At 41.6% G+C, this 19,063-nt stretch overlaps 1 protein-coding gene across 1 annotated transcript; it reads right to left on the bottom strand.

Annotated features, from left to right (window-relative positions):
• Window positions 1-1,598: 1,598 nt before the first annotated feature.
• Window positions 1,599-18,129, bottom strand: LOC113029615 (uncharacterized). Its single transcript, XM_026180590.2, has 4 exons — window positions 17,372-18,129; window positions 14,437-14,542; window positions 5,179-5,943; window positions 1,599-3,399 (listed from the first exon to the last, which is right to left on the bottom strand). Exons 2-4 carry the CDS (start codon window positions 14,452-14,454, stop codon window positions 2,845-2,847), a joined length of 1,338 nt encoding a protein of 445 aa, XP_026036375.1. The 5' UTR covers window positions 14,455-14,542; window positions 17,372-18,129; the 3' UTR covers window positions 1,599-2,844.
• Between the last annotated feature and the right edge of the window lie 934 nt (window positions 18,130-19,063).

The following is a 19,063-nucleotide window of genomic DNA, read 5'->3' as shown; positions in this document are numbered from 1 at the left end:
GTTACAGAATCATTCCTCATAACTAGGGATGTAAGAAAAATATCGCTCGAAAATCACAATATTTTGTTTTATGATACCGAGTCGATATTCAAAAGCAGTGTTATTGATTTTTTTTATTGACAATTTACATGTGTGATGGCAAGGCACACATGGTAAGCTCCACACCTCACCACCAGTTGATTCACTTTAGTTTACATTGCAGTCATTAATATATTATTGTTCAATATTGTTTCTTTATTAAATGAATTTATTTTTCCATCACACCTTCAAATGTTTATGTGGCGTGCATATAAATATTAACCCATATTAACACTGCAAGGTCAAAGTTCTGTTATATTCATACATTTTCTTTGTTTGAGTTAGCTGGTGTTTGGCTTCTGTCTGGCAAAGGGCTGAGAGACTAAAGAAAGGCATCTCAAACATTATCAGTGAAACACAATCAGGTTTTTTGAAAGGAAGACTAATTCATAACAATATTAGGCTGGTTTTGGATCTCCTTGAATACAGTGAATTAATCCAAGAGAGAGGGTACATCCTGTTCTTGGATTTTTACAAAGCATTTGACTCAGTTGGACATACGTTCATATTTAAAACTCTGCAGTCTTTTGGTTTTGGACAGGAATTTATTATTATTAATTCTAGGCATTCCAGTATCCAGCTGTGGGGCATTGAGTCATAGGCCTTCTTGTAATCAATCCAGGCAGTGCACAGGTTGGTCAGTCTGGTCTTGCAGTCTCGGCTGACTGTTCTGTCTACCAGTAGCTGGTGTTTTGCACCTCTGGTATTCTTGCCAATTCCTTTCTGTGTCCCACTCATGTATTGACCCATGTGCCTGTTCATCTTAGCCGATATGATGCCTGACAGGAGCTTCCATGTGGTACTGAGGCAGGTTATTGGTCGGTAGTTGGATGTCCCTTCTTGGGGTCCTTGGGGATCAGGACCGTCCGGCCTTCGGTTAGCCATTCCGGGTGTCTCTCGTTAACTAGCAGCTGGTTCATTTGTGCTGCCAGACGCTCGTGGAGTGCAGTTAGCTTCTTCAGCCAGTAGGCGTGAACCATGTCGGGCCCTGGTGCTGTCCAACTCTTCATACTGGAGACCCTTTCTTGGATATCTGCCACTGTGATGGTTACTGGACCCTGTTCAGGGAGGTCGCTGTGGTCTGCCCTCAGATCCACTAGCCACTGAGCATTGCCGTTATGGGTTGCATCCTTCACCCATATGCTCTTCCAGTATTGCTCCGTCTCCAGCCTTGGTGGTGCTGTTCTCTTATTGTTCCCTTGCCACTGAGAGTACACCTTTGCTGGTTCTGTGGAGAACAGCTGGTTTATTCTCCTGCCTTCTATCTCTCTGGTGTACCTCCTCAAGCGGCTGGCCAAGGCTGTGAGTCTTTGCTTGGCAGTTTCCAAGGCCTCAGGTATGGACAGCTTGCTGTATTTCTTATGCACCTTCTTTGCCGCACCTTTCTGCAACTCCGTTAGTTGGCTAACCTCCCTCCGTGCTACTTTGATCTTGCCCTCTAGCCTCCTTCTCCTCCTCTGATAAACCTCCACCTGTACCAACAGTTGATCTGAACATGAAATCATGGCCCAAACTACTTGTTGTCAGACCAATATCTTTATTTTTCACATCAAACTGTTTTATAAAAGAAACTTTACACGGAGTTAATCAAATATAACTAATGCTTTAACAGTATCACTGTTTCACAATACAAACCCAACAAGAAAACAGCTGCAAAACACGCAGCTCAAAATGCATTCACTAAACTACACGTGGATTTAAAGAATACAGTAAATACACTAAAGTGAAAGGAGGACCCAAAAGCAGAGGTTTGATAGAATTTGAATTAAGTAAAAGTAGTCTTTGTGATCGTTTCAATGGTCCTGATATGTGCTGCACATCAGCTAACCTTAACAATTCTTTGCTGCCACTGTGAATAAGAATGTGTTCTTTGCCTGATTAAATAAAGATTACACTCACTGCTCAATCTCCTGGTACAAACTGGTACTACATGGAAGTACAGCCCATTGCCAGTTTAGCTTGAGATTCTTTTTTGTGGACATTAAGTCAAAGCAGCTTTTGTTTCAAAGCTGGTTGACAATTAAGTTTGTATTGGGTGCTGTAAGAGCAACTAGTGTGAAATTATTTGCGGTTTTGGGAGAAAGGGATTTAAGATTAAAGTTTAAAAAGATAACACATAAAATTACAATAAAACAAGGTGGGTTTTAAAAAAAGAGCATCAACATTTATCAAAGAAAAATTAAGTTGATCTATATATCCATAATTCCAACTTCTAAATTTAAGATGTTTAAAATGTTTAGTAGGTTTAATCAGCAATATGCAGACATCTGACAATAAAGAACGTGTGAAGGTGAGTGATTAAACAATGACTTAACTCAGGTATAAGTGCTTCTTCAGAGAAGTCTTTTCTTCAAGGAATAAGGCCTAGGAAGTAGGCTAACAGGTGGCAAGGCACTCAGGTAAGTGCTATTCAGATAAGAGTTAAACAAGAATCAACAACTCTCCTCTCTTATTTTCTATAGGACAAACATTTTCAACATTAAAGTTTCTTTTACAGAATGAAAATCTCTCAAAGAAAAAAGAAAACACTTGATGTGCACATCTATACTTGCAACTTCCCTAGTTTAACATCCAGGATTATTCACTGCAGGTCCAGAAATCAGAGCTACCTCATCAGATCCAAGTGTGACATCAGCTGACACACTTTTTTACAGGAGACTCCAGCTGAACTCTGTGGAGCCTGATCTCAAGGTTTTTAAGTCTGACCCTGAAACCAGAAGAGGATCTTTCTGTCTCGTCAGATTCATTGTGATCCAGTGATTTCAGTCATGCATGATCACGCTGATGTTTGCACAGAGCAGATAATGAAGTGAACGTTTTGGCACATTTGTAACAGTGAAACAGTTTATTTACAGCGTGGGATCGTTTGTGTGCGGAGTATGAACTGAGATTCTTGAAGCTCTTGTCACACTGGTCACAGCTGAAGTTCCCTTCAATGTGTGCATCTTCATGAACATTACGATGGCCTGAACTTGAGAAGCTTTTGTCACAGTGTCTGCACTTATATGGTTTCTCTCCTGTGTGGACTCTTTTATGGTCTTTAAGCTGATTTGCAGTGAAGAAAGATGAACCACACTGGTCACAGACGTGCTTTTTAACGCCACTGTGATAAAGATAATGTTTTTTTAATTCACTTGATGTGGGGAAGCCTCTCCCACACTCTTTGCAGTAATTCATGTTGTCTCCAGTGTGTCTACGTTGATGTAGTTTTAGGCTATCTGGATGATTGAAAGTTTTTCCACAAAGGTCACAATGAAACGCTTTCCCACCACCACAGCGACGACAGGGTTGAGAACTGGATCCATCTGTGTCGCTCTGCTTCTAAACAAAGACACAAACACAGTGTAAGTTATGATGATATTAAAACATCTATCGTTTCATATTGTATGCAAAACCAGCTGTTCACGGCAATATTTTTTAATCGATTTGATGGTCGCTCTAGAGGCTATATCAATCTCTTGAAGTTCTCTCTTGCCCTTTTATTTAACCTCCTAAGACACTCTTTCATGGCATACATTTTCAATTTCTCTTTGCTATTTGTGCTGATTGGGACCTAAAGAATGTAAAAACAAAGAATTACCTAATTATTTCTTTTATCTGACTTTTGTTTCTGAGAAAAATGACATCCACATAACAGGACATGTGATAGAAAAGTGGCAGTATAGTGTACTTTAAGTTGATATCAGGCTTTTGTAGAGCAAATGTTTTTTTAAATTTTGGTGTAAACAATCGAAATTGTGATGTCCAGGTTGTATGAGATTAAAATAACCACACTATGGATGGACAAATGAATGTTTTTATGCATACTTTCGTTAGGAAAACCACCGTTAGTGAAACCATTGTGCGACTCCGCCGTCAGCTTGTTTATTTTCCACATAAACCTGTCACGATAAAGTTCAAAATCCTGTTGTCTAAGGAGCTTGGAAAGAAAAGCGTCCGGACTTCTTTAGGTTGCTTGAAGACGTTTCACCTCTCATCCGAGAAGCTTCTTCAGTTCTAGTGTCAAATGGTGGAGAGTCCCAGATTTAAACCCCGTGGGAGTTTCCCCCCAAACAGAGATAAAAGGACCCCCTGATGATCTTCTACCTAATCATGAGTACAGTGTGAAAACGGGTGTGGGTCACAATCAGCTAGGATTTCGGGCGAGCTCATTGTGAAACCTAGCCCCACCCCATCATGTGATTTCCTGAGGTCAGATGGCCCAGGGTGTGAGTCAACGTTAAGGCATCTGGGAAGGGAACTCAAAACTGAACTAGAAAAAGTTGCATTTCCTGCGAAAATGCAGTGTGAATGCCGTGTAGTGGAATCTGAAAACACTGTGTAGAAGCTGGACTCTGCTGAAAACTGCTTTATTTGAAAGACTACACTGAAGAGTGTCAAGAAAGCAGATTACATGCAAGCAGGGAAGATGTGAAGCATCTGTCTCATGTAGTACTCGAACCCTTGCCAGAGCAGCTGTGCAGCCCACTGCGCCAAACCAGTTCTGGTCTCAAAACAAAGATATGATGATGATGATATGATATGATCTACTACGGTGGCAGTAGATGCTAATCTATGACGAAGGATACGGTGAAAGATAGTATCAAAAGCTGCTATAAGGTCAAGGAGAATGCGGGTGGTGATGAATACAATATTTGAATTTTTAAAAAAGCCCTCCACATTTTATGGAAATATTTGTTGGTGTTTTTAATTGCTTTTTTGTACTGCTTGAACACTGAAGTGGCCCTCCAGTGAGATGATGGCCCACAGCACATTTAAGTTACGTTACATTACTCTAAATGAGTAATGTAATGGAATACGTTACAAACTACTTTTTGGGGCATGTATTCTGTAATGTGTAGTGGAAAACAACATTGGTCACAAGATATTAACTCTCAAGCTGCTCTCCGATGCATCCATTGGAGTGTGAATGTTAGACAGAAAGGTGAGAAACTTAAAACTTTACGTTTTTTCCAACATCAGGATAATTTCAGGAGATTTGTCTCAGATTTGACTGAATATTCTGTACATGAGGTTTTCATGTCTCATTTAGCTTTGAAATTAAAATCAATTCACAAAATACTTCAAAATAAGTGTGACTGTACAAAGAAAAATACATACCTCACAGTAAGTGCACTTGTAGAGTTTCTTTCTGGTGTGAATGTGTTGATGTTGTCTCAGGGAACGTGGCTCTTTAAAGGTCTTCTCACACAGGTCACATTTATGAGGTCTCTCCTCAGTGTGGCTAAACATGTGCTGCTGTAAATATTTGTATGCCACAAAGGTTTTGCCACACTGATCACAGAAGCAAAAATCTTTTTTGGTGTGAATGCGTCGGTGAATATTACGGCTGAGTGGCCAGCGGAAGGTTTTTCCACAAATGTCGCAGCTGTACGCCTTAATTCCAGAGTGGGTAACTAGATGCCTTTGTAAGTACTTACTGCAAGCAAAAGCTTTACCACACTGATCACAACTGTATGCCTTAATTCCAGAGTGGGTAACTAGATGACTCTTTAAGCTTCTACTATGAGCAAAAGCTTTACCACACTGATCACAGCTGTATGGTTTAACTCCAGAGTGGGTAAATAGATGACTCTGTAAACTTCCATTGTCAGCAAAAGCTTTACCACACAACTCACAGCTGTACGCTTTCATTCCAGAGTGAATAACTTGATGACGTCGTAAGTGGCTTCTGTGATTAAAAGCTTTACCACAACGATCACAGATGTACGGTTTAAGTCCACTGTGGACGAATTGGTGTGTTTTTAAGTTGCCAGAACGGCTAAAATCCTTCCCACACTCCTCACAGGTGTATTTCTTTTCTCTTTTCTGTCTTTGAAGTTCATCAGCCTCCTGAGAGTCCTGACTTCTTGCTCCATGTTGGTCCTGAGGTGACAGAGATACAAACAGGCAGTGAGTAAAATGCAGTCGTGGAACAAACTGAACTTTCCAACTCCCTCCATTAGTTGAATCAAAGATGTTAACAAAAACATTGTAGGTGTGTTGGTGATAGTATCACATTATAATCAGATGCTACAATGAGAGTTGTACTTAAAATGCAGGGTTCATACGCCTTTTTTAGAGTAAAATTTATACACTAATACTAATAATAATAATAATAATAATAATAATAATGGATTGCATTTATATAGCACTTTTCGGGGCTCTCAAAGTGCTTTACAATGTGTTAAGGTTCAAAATATTGGGGATGGAGACAAGAGAAAAAACCACAATAACAACACTGGTCCGGCCGGGTTGAGTCAAACGATGATTTAATGATCACACACGTGGGAGATGGACACTGATGCAGACAGCCTCAAAATCTCAAAATGGTGGAGCATTGCTCAAACTTTTATAACCTCTGGTGCCTCCACCTTATCCTAAAAAGCCTAAACATTCACATGCTCTCTCTCACACAGCGCCTAAGCTACGACCTTGGCTCCCTGTTTATCTGCTCCTGCTGAAATGGGGCAGAAAACTCCAGCACACTCTGTTCTCTTCTACTCAGACAAATTAGACAATAACCTTCTGCGAACAGTATTTCTTATAACTCAGCAATATAATGCATCATAAAACAATATCATTCATTCACAACAAGTCAGCAATTTAATGTAATGCAAATCAGTTTAACTAATGCAATAGTTATCAGCTTCTTCTAATTCAGGAGAATAATGCAAACTAAAACTACATAATAATTCACAATCTTTAATTAGGGGTATAACATGGCATAAAATAATATCATAATTTTACAAATGCCACTATTCATTCACTCTCACATTCACACACTGGTGGAGGCAGCTACACTTGTAGCCACGGCTGCCCTGGGGCAGACTGACAGAAGCGAGGCTGCCATCACCTCTTTAAGCACTTTTAAGGTCCATTTTGAAGCCCTTTCAGCACAACACTAAACATAAAAATAACAATGTATGTTTCACGTCACATCAACCCTGGTAAGACCATGTGAAAATTAAAAGAAATCATCCTTGGTTGACTTAAACGCTTTTGTTCCCTTTTTGTTAAAACTTACAAAAACGCACCACACAAAAACACTGCAAAGGGAAAAGGTCGTCTTGTATGTATATAGTGTATGAACTCAGTTAAAAATGAAGATGTGCAAATGTGAACAAATCAACATGTTGAGATATTCATGTCACATTGAAAAAAACAAAAACACCCCAACCCCACAAAACAAGAAAACGGCACTGTGGTTGTCTTGTGAGGTGGTATAAGTCAATAACCACATGTATGTGTATTGCATGCATGTAACCCCCACATACTGTTCCAATTGGATTAGCCCACACAGGTACGGTGGCTCATAACAGACAAATGATGTAAAATGATAATTTAACCAAATGATCTACATCCTTTCCATTTAGCTTTCAGTCTTTCTAGACGTTATTTTTTTAAAGTGAATTTTAACCTAACAGTGTTTATGGTTGGACAAACCCCATACCTCAGTACAGCACCAATCATTAGAAATGCAAACACCCAGTCAACTTCATTTCTCAACATATTGACTTTAGACTGATTATACATACATGTGATGCCATTGTGTTTATCTTGGGTTAGGTCTGCAGATGTGACCTGCACATGTAATGTATGACGCCTGGTTTACAATCTCTTGGTCGGGTATTTGCACAGGCTTGGGAGATGATGCGCTCTGTGAGTCTTCATTTGAGCGTGTGTGGTGCTTGCAGTGCGAGTGTAGAACTATCCAGAATGGTTGGTGTCCTGGCACTCAGGGTCATAGTCATGGAGCTATGGCGGCGGCGGATCTGCCATTGGGAGGATGTGGCAGCGATTCCTCCTGTAGGTTCTTCTGTCGATCTGGATGATGTAGGATCGTGGCTCGTTGCTCTTCCTTCCTACAGTTCCTAGCTTGTCAGAGCCTTTTTCTGTCTGCATTCAGACCACTTGTCCTTCTTGCAATGGCTGTAGTGTGCAGCTGGACCTGTCCCATGACATTTTAGTGTGAGACTTTTGACACAAAGTCGGTCACTGATCTGCCCTGAGATCCTTTGTGATGAGCTCTAAAAGCTTGCTGCACACAGTAATCCCTGCGCGTGTCTGATGAGACATGAGACGTTTGTCAGGGGAGACTAGTGTTGCAGGGAATGTTTCTAAGGTTTAAGAAGTCAAGAAAAAGTCAGTCCAATTTCTCTGTGATTTCTCCATGAGTTGTTTCTCACTATGTACTGCTCTCTCAGCAAGACCATTTGACTGTGGAAACTCTGGTCGAATGAGTGAAGTCCAGTTGCTTCGCAAACTCGTTGAACTGCTGACTTGTGTACTGTCTGCCATTGTCAGTAATGAGCATGTGTGGTGCACCGCTGCTGTGGTTGAGTGACCGAGAAGGTTGATCTCAATCCATCTTGAACAGGAATCTACATGGACCTGGTATTGTTTTCCATGCCAGGTGAAAATTTCGGGAGGTCTGTAGAGGTTCTGTCTTCTGATGCGCATTAGTGCTGCTGCACACTGTGCAAGAGTGCAGCTCTTCCGTGATGTCTTTTGACATTGCCAGCCAAAAGATGAAACCTTTAGCTCTGCATTTAGTTGCTTCAATGCCTAGATGTACTTTGTGGACAATATTGGTGTATTCTTTGTGCAGGGATTGGGAAATCCTCCACGCTGAGCTCATCCCTGTATGGAAAAAAGGGGCTAGAGCGGGCTTGACTTGGCTGTCTCTGATGGGCTATCCTCGCTGGATGACTGTGCTGAGGGCTTGTAGCACATCACTCACTGTCATCACTTCATAATCAGTGTGTTCAACTCGGCTTTGTGACAACGGAGCGAGTGGAGCTCTAGAAAAGGGTGTCAGCAAGATACATGTGCTTTCCTTTTTTGTAGACTAGGCGGATGTCATAACTCTGTAGTCGGAGTAACATCCCCTGGAGCCAGGCAGGGGTGACATGGATGGGCTTTTTTCATTACGGTCACCAGGGGTTGGTGGTCAATTGCTTTGACAATTGTCGCCTTTCCATAGACAGAATCTTTAAATTTTGTGCAGGCGAATACCATGGCTAAAAGCTCCTTCTCCATATCAGCATATGTCCATGGGAGCATGCAATGCAAAAAACTTGCATGTGTTACATACACATAGTCGAAAATTATTTTCTAGGACTCACGTAAACTTCCCCATTGTGAAAAGGTGCAAATCTTTGTTCCAGACATGGAGAGGTGCAAGGCAGATCAGGAGCAGAAATTTTGTTTCTAGACTTTGCGACTCATTTTATTTCTCTGTTAAGAAAAATATTCAATCAGATAGTTATTTGTGGTGAATGAAATGCAGTTCCAATTTCAACCCATTTTAAGCACCACATCTAAAGTTCAAGCACTTTTTACACCTTGAAAGGACTATTAAAATCCAAGGATTTTCAAGGCTTTCAAGCACCCCTACAAACTCTGAAAATTCTACTGTTGAAGAAATATTGATCACTGCAGAAACTCTTCAACTGCTTTTATTGTTATTTAAATGTTTGCTGTATTTTCTTGTAATTTCTGTGGCTTTTCTGTGTGAATGTAGATTCTGTATGTATGGTTTTATGTTCAATATACTTAAAATTGTTAATCTTGTGGGTGTAATTAATATTTTTACATTTGATTTAATCAATTGTAAACCGTTTTAATGTTAAATAATAGTGATATTTCCAATTCATTGAACACATTTAATTAAATCCAAAGAGCCCTTTCCACATCCTTTATGAGCATGCGCAGAGAATGAAAAAAAATCTTCGCGCATACGCATTGACCTTCTTCATCTATGCCACAGTGTGCTTTGGCCACGTGTCTGGAAAGAGGGATTAATCGCGATTCATCCGTTGGAGTTATGGTAATTTCTTCGTATTTTTAATAGAATATAATTTAACTAGTACTTTGTGATAATATATGGGGTATATTTTTCTGATAAAAATATAGGCTTTATATTTTCCGGTAAATATATGGGCCGTATGTGTTCTGTAGGTTTTAGCATTTTGCTAGCATTGGAAACATTTGTTTGCATATTCAACGTTACTGCACATCTGAATATTCCCCAATCTGTGTTTAAAATTTCATTAGAACTCCAAATAGCACATTTTGCCACAACTCAGTGACACAGTCGATTATTTTTTTCACTCAAACTTGGTATAAATACTGCAAATGTGGTGGTAGCCCGCATACCTCATATAAATATGACAGTGTGTAGTTTTTGTCATTAATATCTATTGAAATATTTTTGATTCCTTCTGAACAACACTCCTATGCAACTACACTTTTCTTCCTACTTTCGGGTGGTACACCACGCTAAAGCAGCGTATTCCACGACCCAATGTATCGGAATCAGTGTAACTGGACTCCCAATGGCAGAAAACTGCACACTGTCACTTAAAATATTGGAATAAAAGCTGCTTTTCCCTTTAGTATATTTTGGAAAAGCAGACATTTGTGAAAGTAGGTGTCTGCTGTGCATCCAGTTAAAAACCATACATCTAGATTTTCAACTAGCAGGCTATGTTACATTACTGTGACAGCTAGTGCGCATGCGCCAACCAGCGTGCAGCCTGTTACAGTCGCTCCTGCTTTTCTCTTAGTTTAGCTCTTTTTTCTTACGTATTCTTTTTTTTTCTGACTTGTATTTTCCTCCATTTTCTATCTCTTACTCAATCATGTGGATTGAGAGAGTTTTTGTTCTTCTGGTGGCCGTGGAACTGTTACGTTTATCAAGGAACGGGACCGCGGCACATCTCCTACACTCACGGACTGTTTACTCCAGAGATCAGCTGATCGCCCTGATGCCGGCCGGCTCGCTGGCCAGGCCCGCAGAAGTACCAGCTGAAATTTGGAGGAAAACACATCGGGGATGCAGAGGTCAAGGACAGAAGAGAAGAAAAAAGGTGACGGTGAGACAGCGGAGGCTCGAAGCGAGGAGGAGGTTTAAACCGTGTCTGCCGTCTATCGTGATGGGAAATGTGCGATCGTTGGCAAGTAAAATCGACGAGCTCTCAGCACTGGTACGGAGTCAGAGGGAATACCGAGAGTGTAGCCTGATGTGTTTCACCGAATCATGGCTGCACCAGGTCATTCCCGATGAGAATGCTTCCGTGGAAGGCTTCCACACTGTTCGGGCGGACAGGGACAGCATCGCTAGCGGTAAGCGTAAAGGAGGTGGGCTTGCTGTTCTAGTTAACAACCGGTGGTGTAACCCTGCCAACATAACAATCAAAGAAAGGATTTGTTGCCCGGACACTGAACTGTGTGCTGTTGGACTCAGGCCGTATTATTTACCCAGGGAATTCTCTCACGTCATCTTGGTGGCTGTTTATGTTCCTCCCTCTGCTAACCCCACAGCTGCATGTGACACTATCCACTCTGCCATAGCTCGGCTACAGACTCAGCACCCGAGTGCCTTTATTGTGATCTCGGGTGACTTCAACCATGTATCACTGGACAATACACTAACAACATTCAAACAATATGTGGACTGTCCCACCAGGGGAGAGAAAACTTTAGACTTACTGTATGCTAACGTCAAGGATGCATACAGCTCCTCCTCCCTCCCCCCACTTGGTAGGTCAGATCATAACCTGATTCACCTCACCCCCCGCTATGTGCCAATTGTGAGGAGGGAACCTGTGACCACCAGGACTGTTAGGAGGTGGTCAGAGGAGGCAATAGCGGAACTACAGGGCTGTTTCGAGGTGACCGACTGGGAAACACTCTGTGAGCCTCACGCCGAGGACATCAATGGGCTTACTGAGTGTATCACAGGCTACATAACTTTCTGCACCGACTCCATTGTTCCAGCTCAGACTGTTCATTGTTACCCAAATAACAAGCCGTGGGTGACTAAGGACATCAAAGCCCTCCTCAACAACAAGAAGAGGGCTTTCAGAGGGGGCAACAAAGAGGAGGTGAGGAAGGTCCAGGTGTTACTAAAGGACAAGATCAGAGAGGCTAAGGACAATTACAGGAGGAAGCTGGAGTGGAAACTCCAGCAGAACAGCATGAGAGAGGTGTGGAGGGGCATGAAGACCATCACTGGATTCAGGCCAACCAACAGCAGGGGAGCTGAGGGAGGTGAGAATAGAGCCGACGAGTTGAATCTGTTTTTCAATAGATTCGACACCACAGTGTCTGCTCCCACCCCCACAACCTCACCTGCAGTCAGCCTGGAATCCAGAGCCACACCACTGTGCCAGCCTCTCTCTTCACATGTTGCCTCCTGTGAGATTCCTGACACCCCTCCCCCACCCATCACCTTCACTCAATACCAGGTTGAGATGCAAATGAGGAGACTTCACTCAGGCAAGTCTGCTGGACCAGACGGAGTGAGTCCCCTTGTCCTCAAGGCCTTTGCCCCCCAGCTGTGTGGAGTCTTTCATAAACTGTTTATGCTGAGTCTGAGTCTGCAGAGGGTCCCGGTGATGTGGAAGACATCATGCCTCGTCCCTGTACCAAAGACGCCTCGTCCCAGTGGCCCCCAGGATTACAGGCCCGTGGCACTGACCTCCCACATCATGGCCAACTTGGTTATTTACTCCAAAGTCACATTTTATCTCAAGAGGGGTTGAGACTTCCTGTTTGCCCGGGGAATGTTCGCAAGAAAAATGTGCTCATAGGGTGTTTCGTTAGCGTTGTGTGGCCATACACCACAGATGGTAGGGGCACCCACAAGTGTCCATTTCTTAGTTTTGTTTTTGTCATTCGATACGTGTGCGGTCTGGAACTCTCTCGACTGTGTGAACCGGCCTTAACGGTGTGCACCGCTGCATGCTCCTTCTGCCCTCTCTCCATGTTTCATTTCTCTTTTTCTTGGTCTTTATTTGGTGATAGTCTTAAATCCACACTTTTCTTTGGTCTGTTCTCCTCAGTCTCATTCAGGGATCTGTGTAATCAGGGTAGTTTGGACCATTTATCTAAAATGGAGTGAATAGACAGATGATGCGATGACCAAAATACAACGGATTTAAAATATTTCTGTCCTTTTTAGGATTTCAACATGATGGAAGCTGAAGAGCTCGAGAGGATGGATTTTTGGTGTTTATAAAATAATCCACAAAGGAGCACAGCCTGATGACTCCCTTGAAGATGTTGGCGAGCAGGTGTGCACTTTTGCCTGGGCTAATTTACTGGCTCAATCCGAGTTACCCAAAGCCACTTCGCTACACATTTGAGTTCTTCCAGAAGGTGCTCATGGGACTGGAAGACAAATAACGGTCTGACAAAATACAAGTGCTGAAGAAAAAACTCTGCCATTTTTCTTTTGATTGTGGAAAAAGAAAACATAACTGGGGACAAAATGACCCAGATTGATTTTTTTTTCACTTTAACATTTTCTGCAGTTTGAGTTGCTGTGGTAATTCTGCAGACAGAAAGTGAAATGAAGCAGAGTGTTTTGATCGAAACATAGGGTGTGTGACGTGCAGCGGAAATACATATATATATATATAACCATGATGGCACAAGACAGACGCCAATTATCAGCGCCGAAGAAGCACCTGAGAAGACATCGCGAAGGCTTCCTGGCCATCCAGTGTAGATGTCAGTGAAACTGTTGGGAAGACAACGTGAACATTTTACTTGTACTGTATAATCTGCAGATTCTGACAGAAATCTGCAGCTATCCTTTGAAGCACCGCTCCTCTAAAACAGCAATAAGGATAATTATTAGGTTATTTACATTATTATGTAAATAACAAAATAACTTAAAGCAAAAATTGGGGAAAGTAAAGTCCAAAGTCTTTATATTAAATTTTTATATTATAAAATTCAGAAAATAATGGAATTTAATATTCCCCAATCCCTGCACAAAGAATACACCAATATTGTCCACAAAGGTCATCTAGGCATTGAAGCAACTAAATGCAGAGCTAGAGGTTTCATCTTTTGGCTGGCAATGTCAAAAGACTTTAATATCACCAACCATTCCCATGTCATTATGGTGTATCCATATAAATGACCCACCCTGTAGATCACAAAATGATCCATTTTCTGTAAATTCTCTGAATTTCACACATGTCGCCCAGCTGAAGACACTGCAGCTGGAGTCGAGTGTTTTGATGATGCATGAAGCTATACATTTTTAGACACAAGTTGTAATGGCCGCCATCTTCTTTGTGAGTATTTATTAGATGGCCGCTTGCGGGGGAAAGCATGTTTGAGTCTAAGGTTTATTTTGACGGCTCTTTTTTGCTTCTCATCCGTAAACTCTCTCCGTACTCTTTCATGTGATTCTTGCATAGGTGATAAAAGACAAAAAAATAAATATTGCTGTAAACGGTGTATATTGCAACACCACGAAACAAATGATAGCCCATAATATAAAAGACAGATATCGTCATTCGATATACATTTCATCATGTTGCATAGCCATAGATGTAACTGAGATATTTTTCTCACCTCCTGCGTTGAAGTCATTGTTTCCTCTGTAGTGGCTGAGCTGAGTCCAAATGGCTGAAACTGTTCCTCTGCTGCTCCACCAGACTCTTCTCCTCCTGTTACTCAGCTGGGACACAAAAGTATAGATATGTATTTTATCCCTGACAAGAAGAAGCAGAGCAAATAAACATTACTACAACAATACCTATGAAGCTTCAAGGTGAAACCCCAGAAGCAAAAAGAAAGTCATCAGCTGCAACAAGAACTTGAAAAAGCCACTGAGCTCCCTGCATACCACCACCTTTACCCAGGGGATGCTGCACCCTGTATATATGAACTTCCATAGACATACAAAGAAGGAGTCCCACTGAGGCTCATTGGTAGCAGCATAAACTCAGCCACCTACAACATTTCCAAGCACCTCATCACCATCCTAGCTCCCCTTGTGGGGAACACAGCCCATCACATCAAAAACTCTGCTGACTTCACCAACAAGGTCCACAAACTTACACTTGATCCAGATGAAACCAGAGTGTCCTTTGATGTGGTCTCACTTTTCACTTGTACACCTCCAACCGAGGCAGTGGAGACTGTCAGGAAACAACTACATCAAGACAGCTCCTTAAAACCAGAACCAGCTTCACCCTGATCAGGTCTGCACACTGTTAGACGTCTGCCTTACCACCACATATTTTAAATACAACGAAGGTTTCTACAGACACAAACATGGATGTGCTGTGAGCTCCCCAGTGTGTCCCATTGTAGCCAAACTTTACATGGAGGAAGCACCGAGCCACATGATAGAGTGAAACAGGGTCTCACAATAGTTTCACTCAGGACCTGCTGATAATGACACACACATTTGCTCTTTTGATAAATCAATGGTCAACAGTGGGTCGATGACCCTTTCAGGGTACAACCCCCACGAGGGTTTAAATACCTGGGAGTCCACAATGCAAGAACTCCAGCAACACTTAAGGGAAGATGAACAACTTTAATAATTGACCAACGCGTTTCGGCTTGTGGCCTTCATCAAGGTCATAGTAAAACATTGTAGAAAATTGCTTAAATCAATCAAACCAATCGAAACTTCATAGATAGATCAACTGACATATAACAGGTAGGTATTGGTTAATTGGGGGCGGGCCCCACACTTTGGAAAGCTCTGGGTTAAGTCACGCTTAAGTAAATACTGGACTAGATCATTAATGATGATGACAGGGGGGAGGAGACATTATCCCCACCTGTCTCAAAATAACACGTGTGAAATACATAAGAAGAATACTATGAATATATACAAAAAAGGGACAAAAGGGCAGTATTTAATAATAAAAGGAGGTTGGTCCAGCAGTTGAATTAAAAAACAAGAGGACATCGTCACACGGGAACAGATTTGTTAAAAGGTCCTAATTTATGTCTCTAAAATGTAAAATCTCTAAAATGTAGACTTAAGATGAGCTGTCGAGAATCCTACTCCTTCTTTGGCTGAAAAAATGAATAAAATTAATTAAATAAACATTACCCATAAACATGCCATCTCGCATTACCCATGCGAGAATAATGTAACTAATAAAATTAGAATAAAAACAAAAAATAAAAAAGGCTCAGTTCAGAAAAACTCAGACCTGTGGGGTGCAGACTCTTAAAGCGGAATATCCAAAATGCTTCTCTTTGTTTCCCGGATAAAATTAATATTACCACCATTTTGGTTTAGTTTAATGGCTTCAATGCCTAGAAAAAATAATGGCAAAATAAAATGCACGCAGGAATGAATTTTGTTCACTCAAATTCAGCTTTTCTTCACTCAAAATAAATTTCTCCTCAAAATGCAAAACTTGCACCAGCAAACTTTTTTTTTTTTACGTGCGCTCAGAATAGTGGCACAAAAATAACGCCATAGTCAGCCTCCAGTTAACAACAGTGGTGAGAAACTGCACTACTGAACCTCCACTGACTGAGTAACTGCAGTTTGGTGCTTCATCAGAACTTCATGGCAGGAAGTGTTTCAGAGTGGGGACAGAGACAGCTGCAAAGTTCAGCTTTAGTGAGGCTAAACTCCAAAACCTGTTTTCAGCTAATGACTCTGCTTCTGTCTGGAAAACAATCAGACGGTGAACCAACCACAGACCTAAAGACCCCACTGCACCAACCATTCACAGCTGAACAGCTCCTGCTGCGGATTCTACCAATAATGACGTGATCACAGTCTCTCCACCCTCCATGGGTTCTCTCCATACATGACAGGTACATGACAATCGTGACTCTTACTCCCACAAAGCAACATGTTGTTTTCAAAGTGCTACATAAACAAATCATGGTTTGGTAAAGCAGGTGGACGAGAATCAGAGTCTCCATCATAAACCACAGGTGGACAAAAATAAATAAATAATGTCCAACATTCAATCCACAACATGATTAAAAACATTCTTCTTCTCCCAAATCAAAAAGAGCTGCACATTAACCACCACAATATATTTTTATTCTCTGTGCTTTCAAATATGAACACTGTTTACTTTCGTCTGTTTCATTAGTTTTTGTTAACATCTTCCTGTGCATCACTTTACAGCAGCCACACTCATTAAAATGAGACTTTGTAGGAGTTCACTTCCTCTCATGTGTTCATCCACAGCAGCTGGACAATAAAGTTATAGTGACCCTGATACTGCAGCAGATCGCTATGATTTCCTGTTATCACTTAAATAGAAATGAGGCTGTAGAGGTTTGGTGCAGGCAGAAAAACAGCTGCAGGGACAATGAAAAGACTTTTCTGCTCCAACTTCTCCCAGCATGCTGAGCTAATGGTTAGCAGGTGTTTTTCTCCAAACACTCTCTCACTCTTCTCTCAACGTGTTCACAATAAACTGTGAACAGACACCGAGGAGAGCAGCAGAAGACCTCATTCAGGAGCTAAACTCAACATGAACTGAACTCACAGTAAAGTTAGCTCGGTGCTTACCTTTAGATGAGCCCACAAACCGAGAGAAACTCCGCGATGAAGCTGCAACTCTTTCCAAACACAGGAAACAGATCAGGGAGCAGAGACCCACGTGGTTCACGCTGATCTCAGCTACGATCCAGGAGACAAGGGTGGGCAGATCGATGCAGATATCGATCAGGACGTTGGTAGTGGTTTATGATCGATACTTTAGTTCGTTTCTCTCCTCTAAGTTCACTACTTTACTCCCGTTTCACGTAAAAACACCTCTCTCTGCTCGGCTCCTGTCCTGCGCACACACTTTGCTCCGCCCCCTTCTTCCTTATCTGCTTTGATTCGAATCTGTTTGGACACGTGACTCGAAAAAGAGGCCGAGCCTTTTTTTTTAAACGAATTACAACAAGAGTGTCACTACCCGATCCGTACCGGAAACCCGATCGGTACCCCGCATGCGCGAAAGGTTTCTACTTCCGGTCGTAGCGTTTTACGATAGTTATGGGTCAGAGTATCTGTTAAGATGTTAAGAATAACAAGTATATCTTAAAATGTTTGCAATAATGAAGCATTTCAGTACAATGTGGACAAAAACGAAAAATAAAAAGATAGTTACGGATCAGGACTCTCCGATCCTTACTGCGCATGTGTAAAGTCTGACCGTACAAATCGGGTCTACCCGATCCGTACCGCGCATGTGCAGATGTTTTCTTCTTCTTCTGTTCGTTTAATGGCAGTTTACTCCCCAGTGTACGAGGATACCGCCACCTGCTGACCGAGCGAATAAACCCTATTATAAACTGTTAGCAGAGCTGCTCTGTGCAGCGTTATGGCATAATAATTTTAAGGGAGAATAAAAAGTCGACACACATATCTCATTCCTGACGGAGGACTCTACCACTACACTTCTCCAGTCCATTCACAGAGTCGTTGCATGGTATGACATGGATAGGAAGTGGGCGGAGCCTTTTACCGTCATTTTATTACGACGCAAAGTACAAACACCTGTGGACACACAATCCAACACCCCCACTTGTACACAGGTTGGGGAAAACAATCCTCCGAAAAAACATCTTACATTCCAAACACAAATACAGAGAATTTGTCTAACTTAGACTTTGAAACTGGTTTCGTCATCATATCTGCTACCATTGACTCAGTTGGACAGTAATCAATGAGCACTTTCCCTTCATGTACAGCTGACCTTATAAAATGATATTTCACATCAATGTGTTTACATCTTTGTCTGTTCACTGGATTTTTTGACAAAGCGATTGTTCCCTGATTGTCCTCCAATATCATAGGTATTTCATACTCAAACTCGTCAAGATCTTGAATCAAATAAGTCAAATACATACATTCCTGAATTGTTCCTGCTAATGCCATGTATTCGGCTTCACAAGTTGATAGTGCTGTAGTTGTCTGCTTTTTGGTTTTCCATGATATCAAAGGACCATTTTCATTTAGGCTTACACAATAACCTGTCATACTGCGTCTATCAGAAACATCGGATGCCCAATCTGCATCACTGTATGCTTGTAGACCTAGTTTTCCACTTGAACATTTCCTAAAGCACAGTTCTTTATCTCGACTACCTTTTAGATACCTCAGAACATGTTTCACTGCTGTCCAATCATCAACAGTTGGCGCATTGAAATGTTGTGACAGTTTGCTGACAACATAGCTTAAATCAGGTCGCGTACAATAGCTCAGATAAAT

Source organism: Astatotilapia calliptera, chromosome 9 (genome assembly GCF_964374335.1).
Source record: "Astatotilapia calliptera chromosome 9, fAstCal68.1, whole genome shotgun sequence".
In the NCBI taxonomy this organism is placed as follows: Eukaryota; Metazoa; Chordata; class Actinopteri; order Cichliformes; family Cichlidae; genus Astatotilapia; species Astatotilapia calliptera.
Note: the sequence above shows the minus strand (reverse complement) of the source record. Positions and strands in the feature narration are given on the sequence as shown.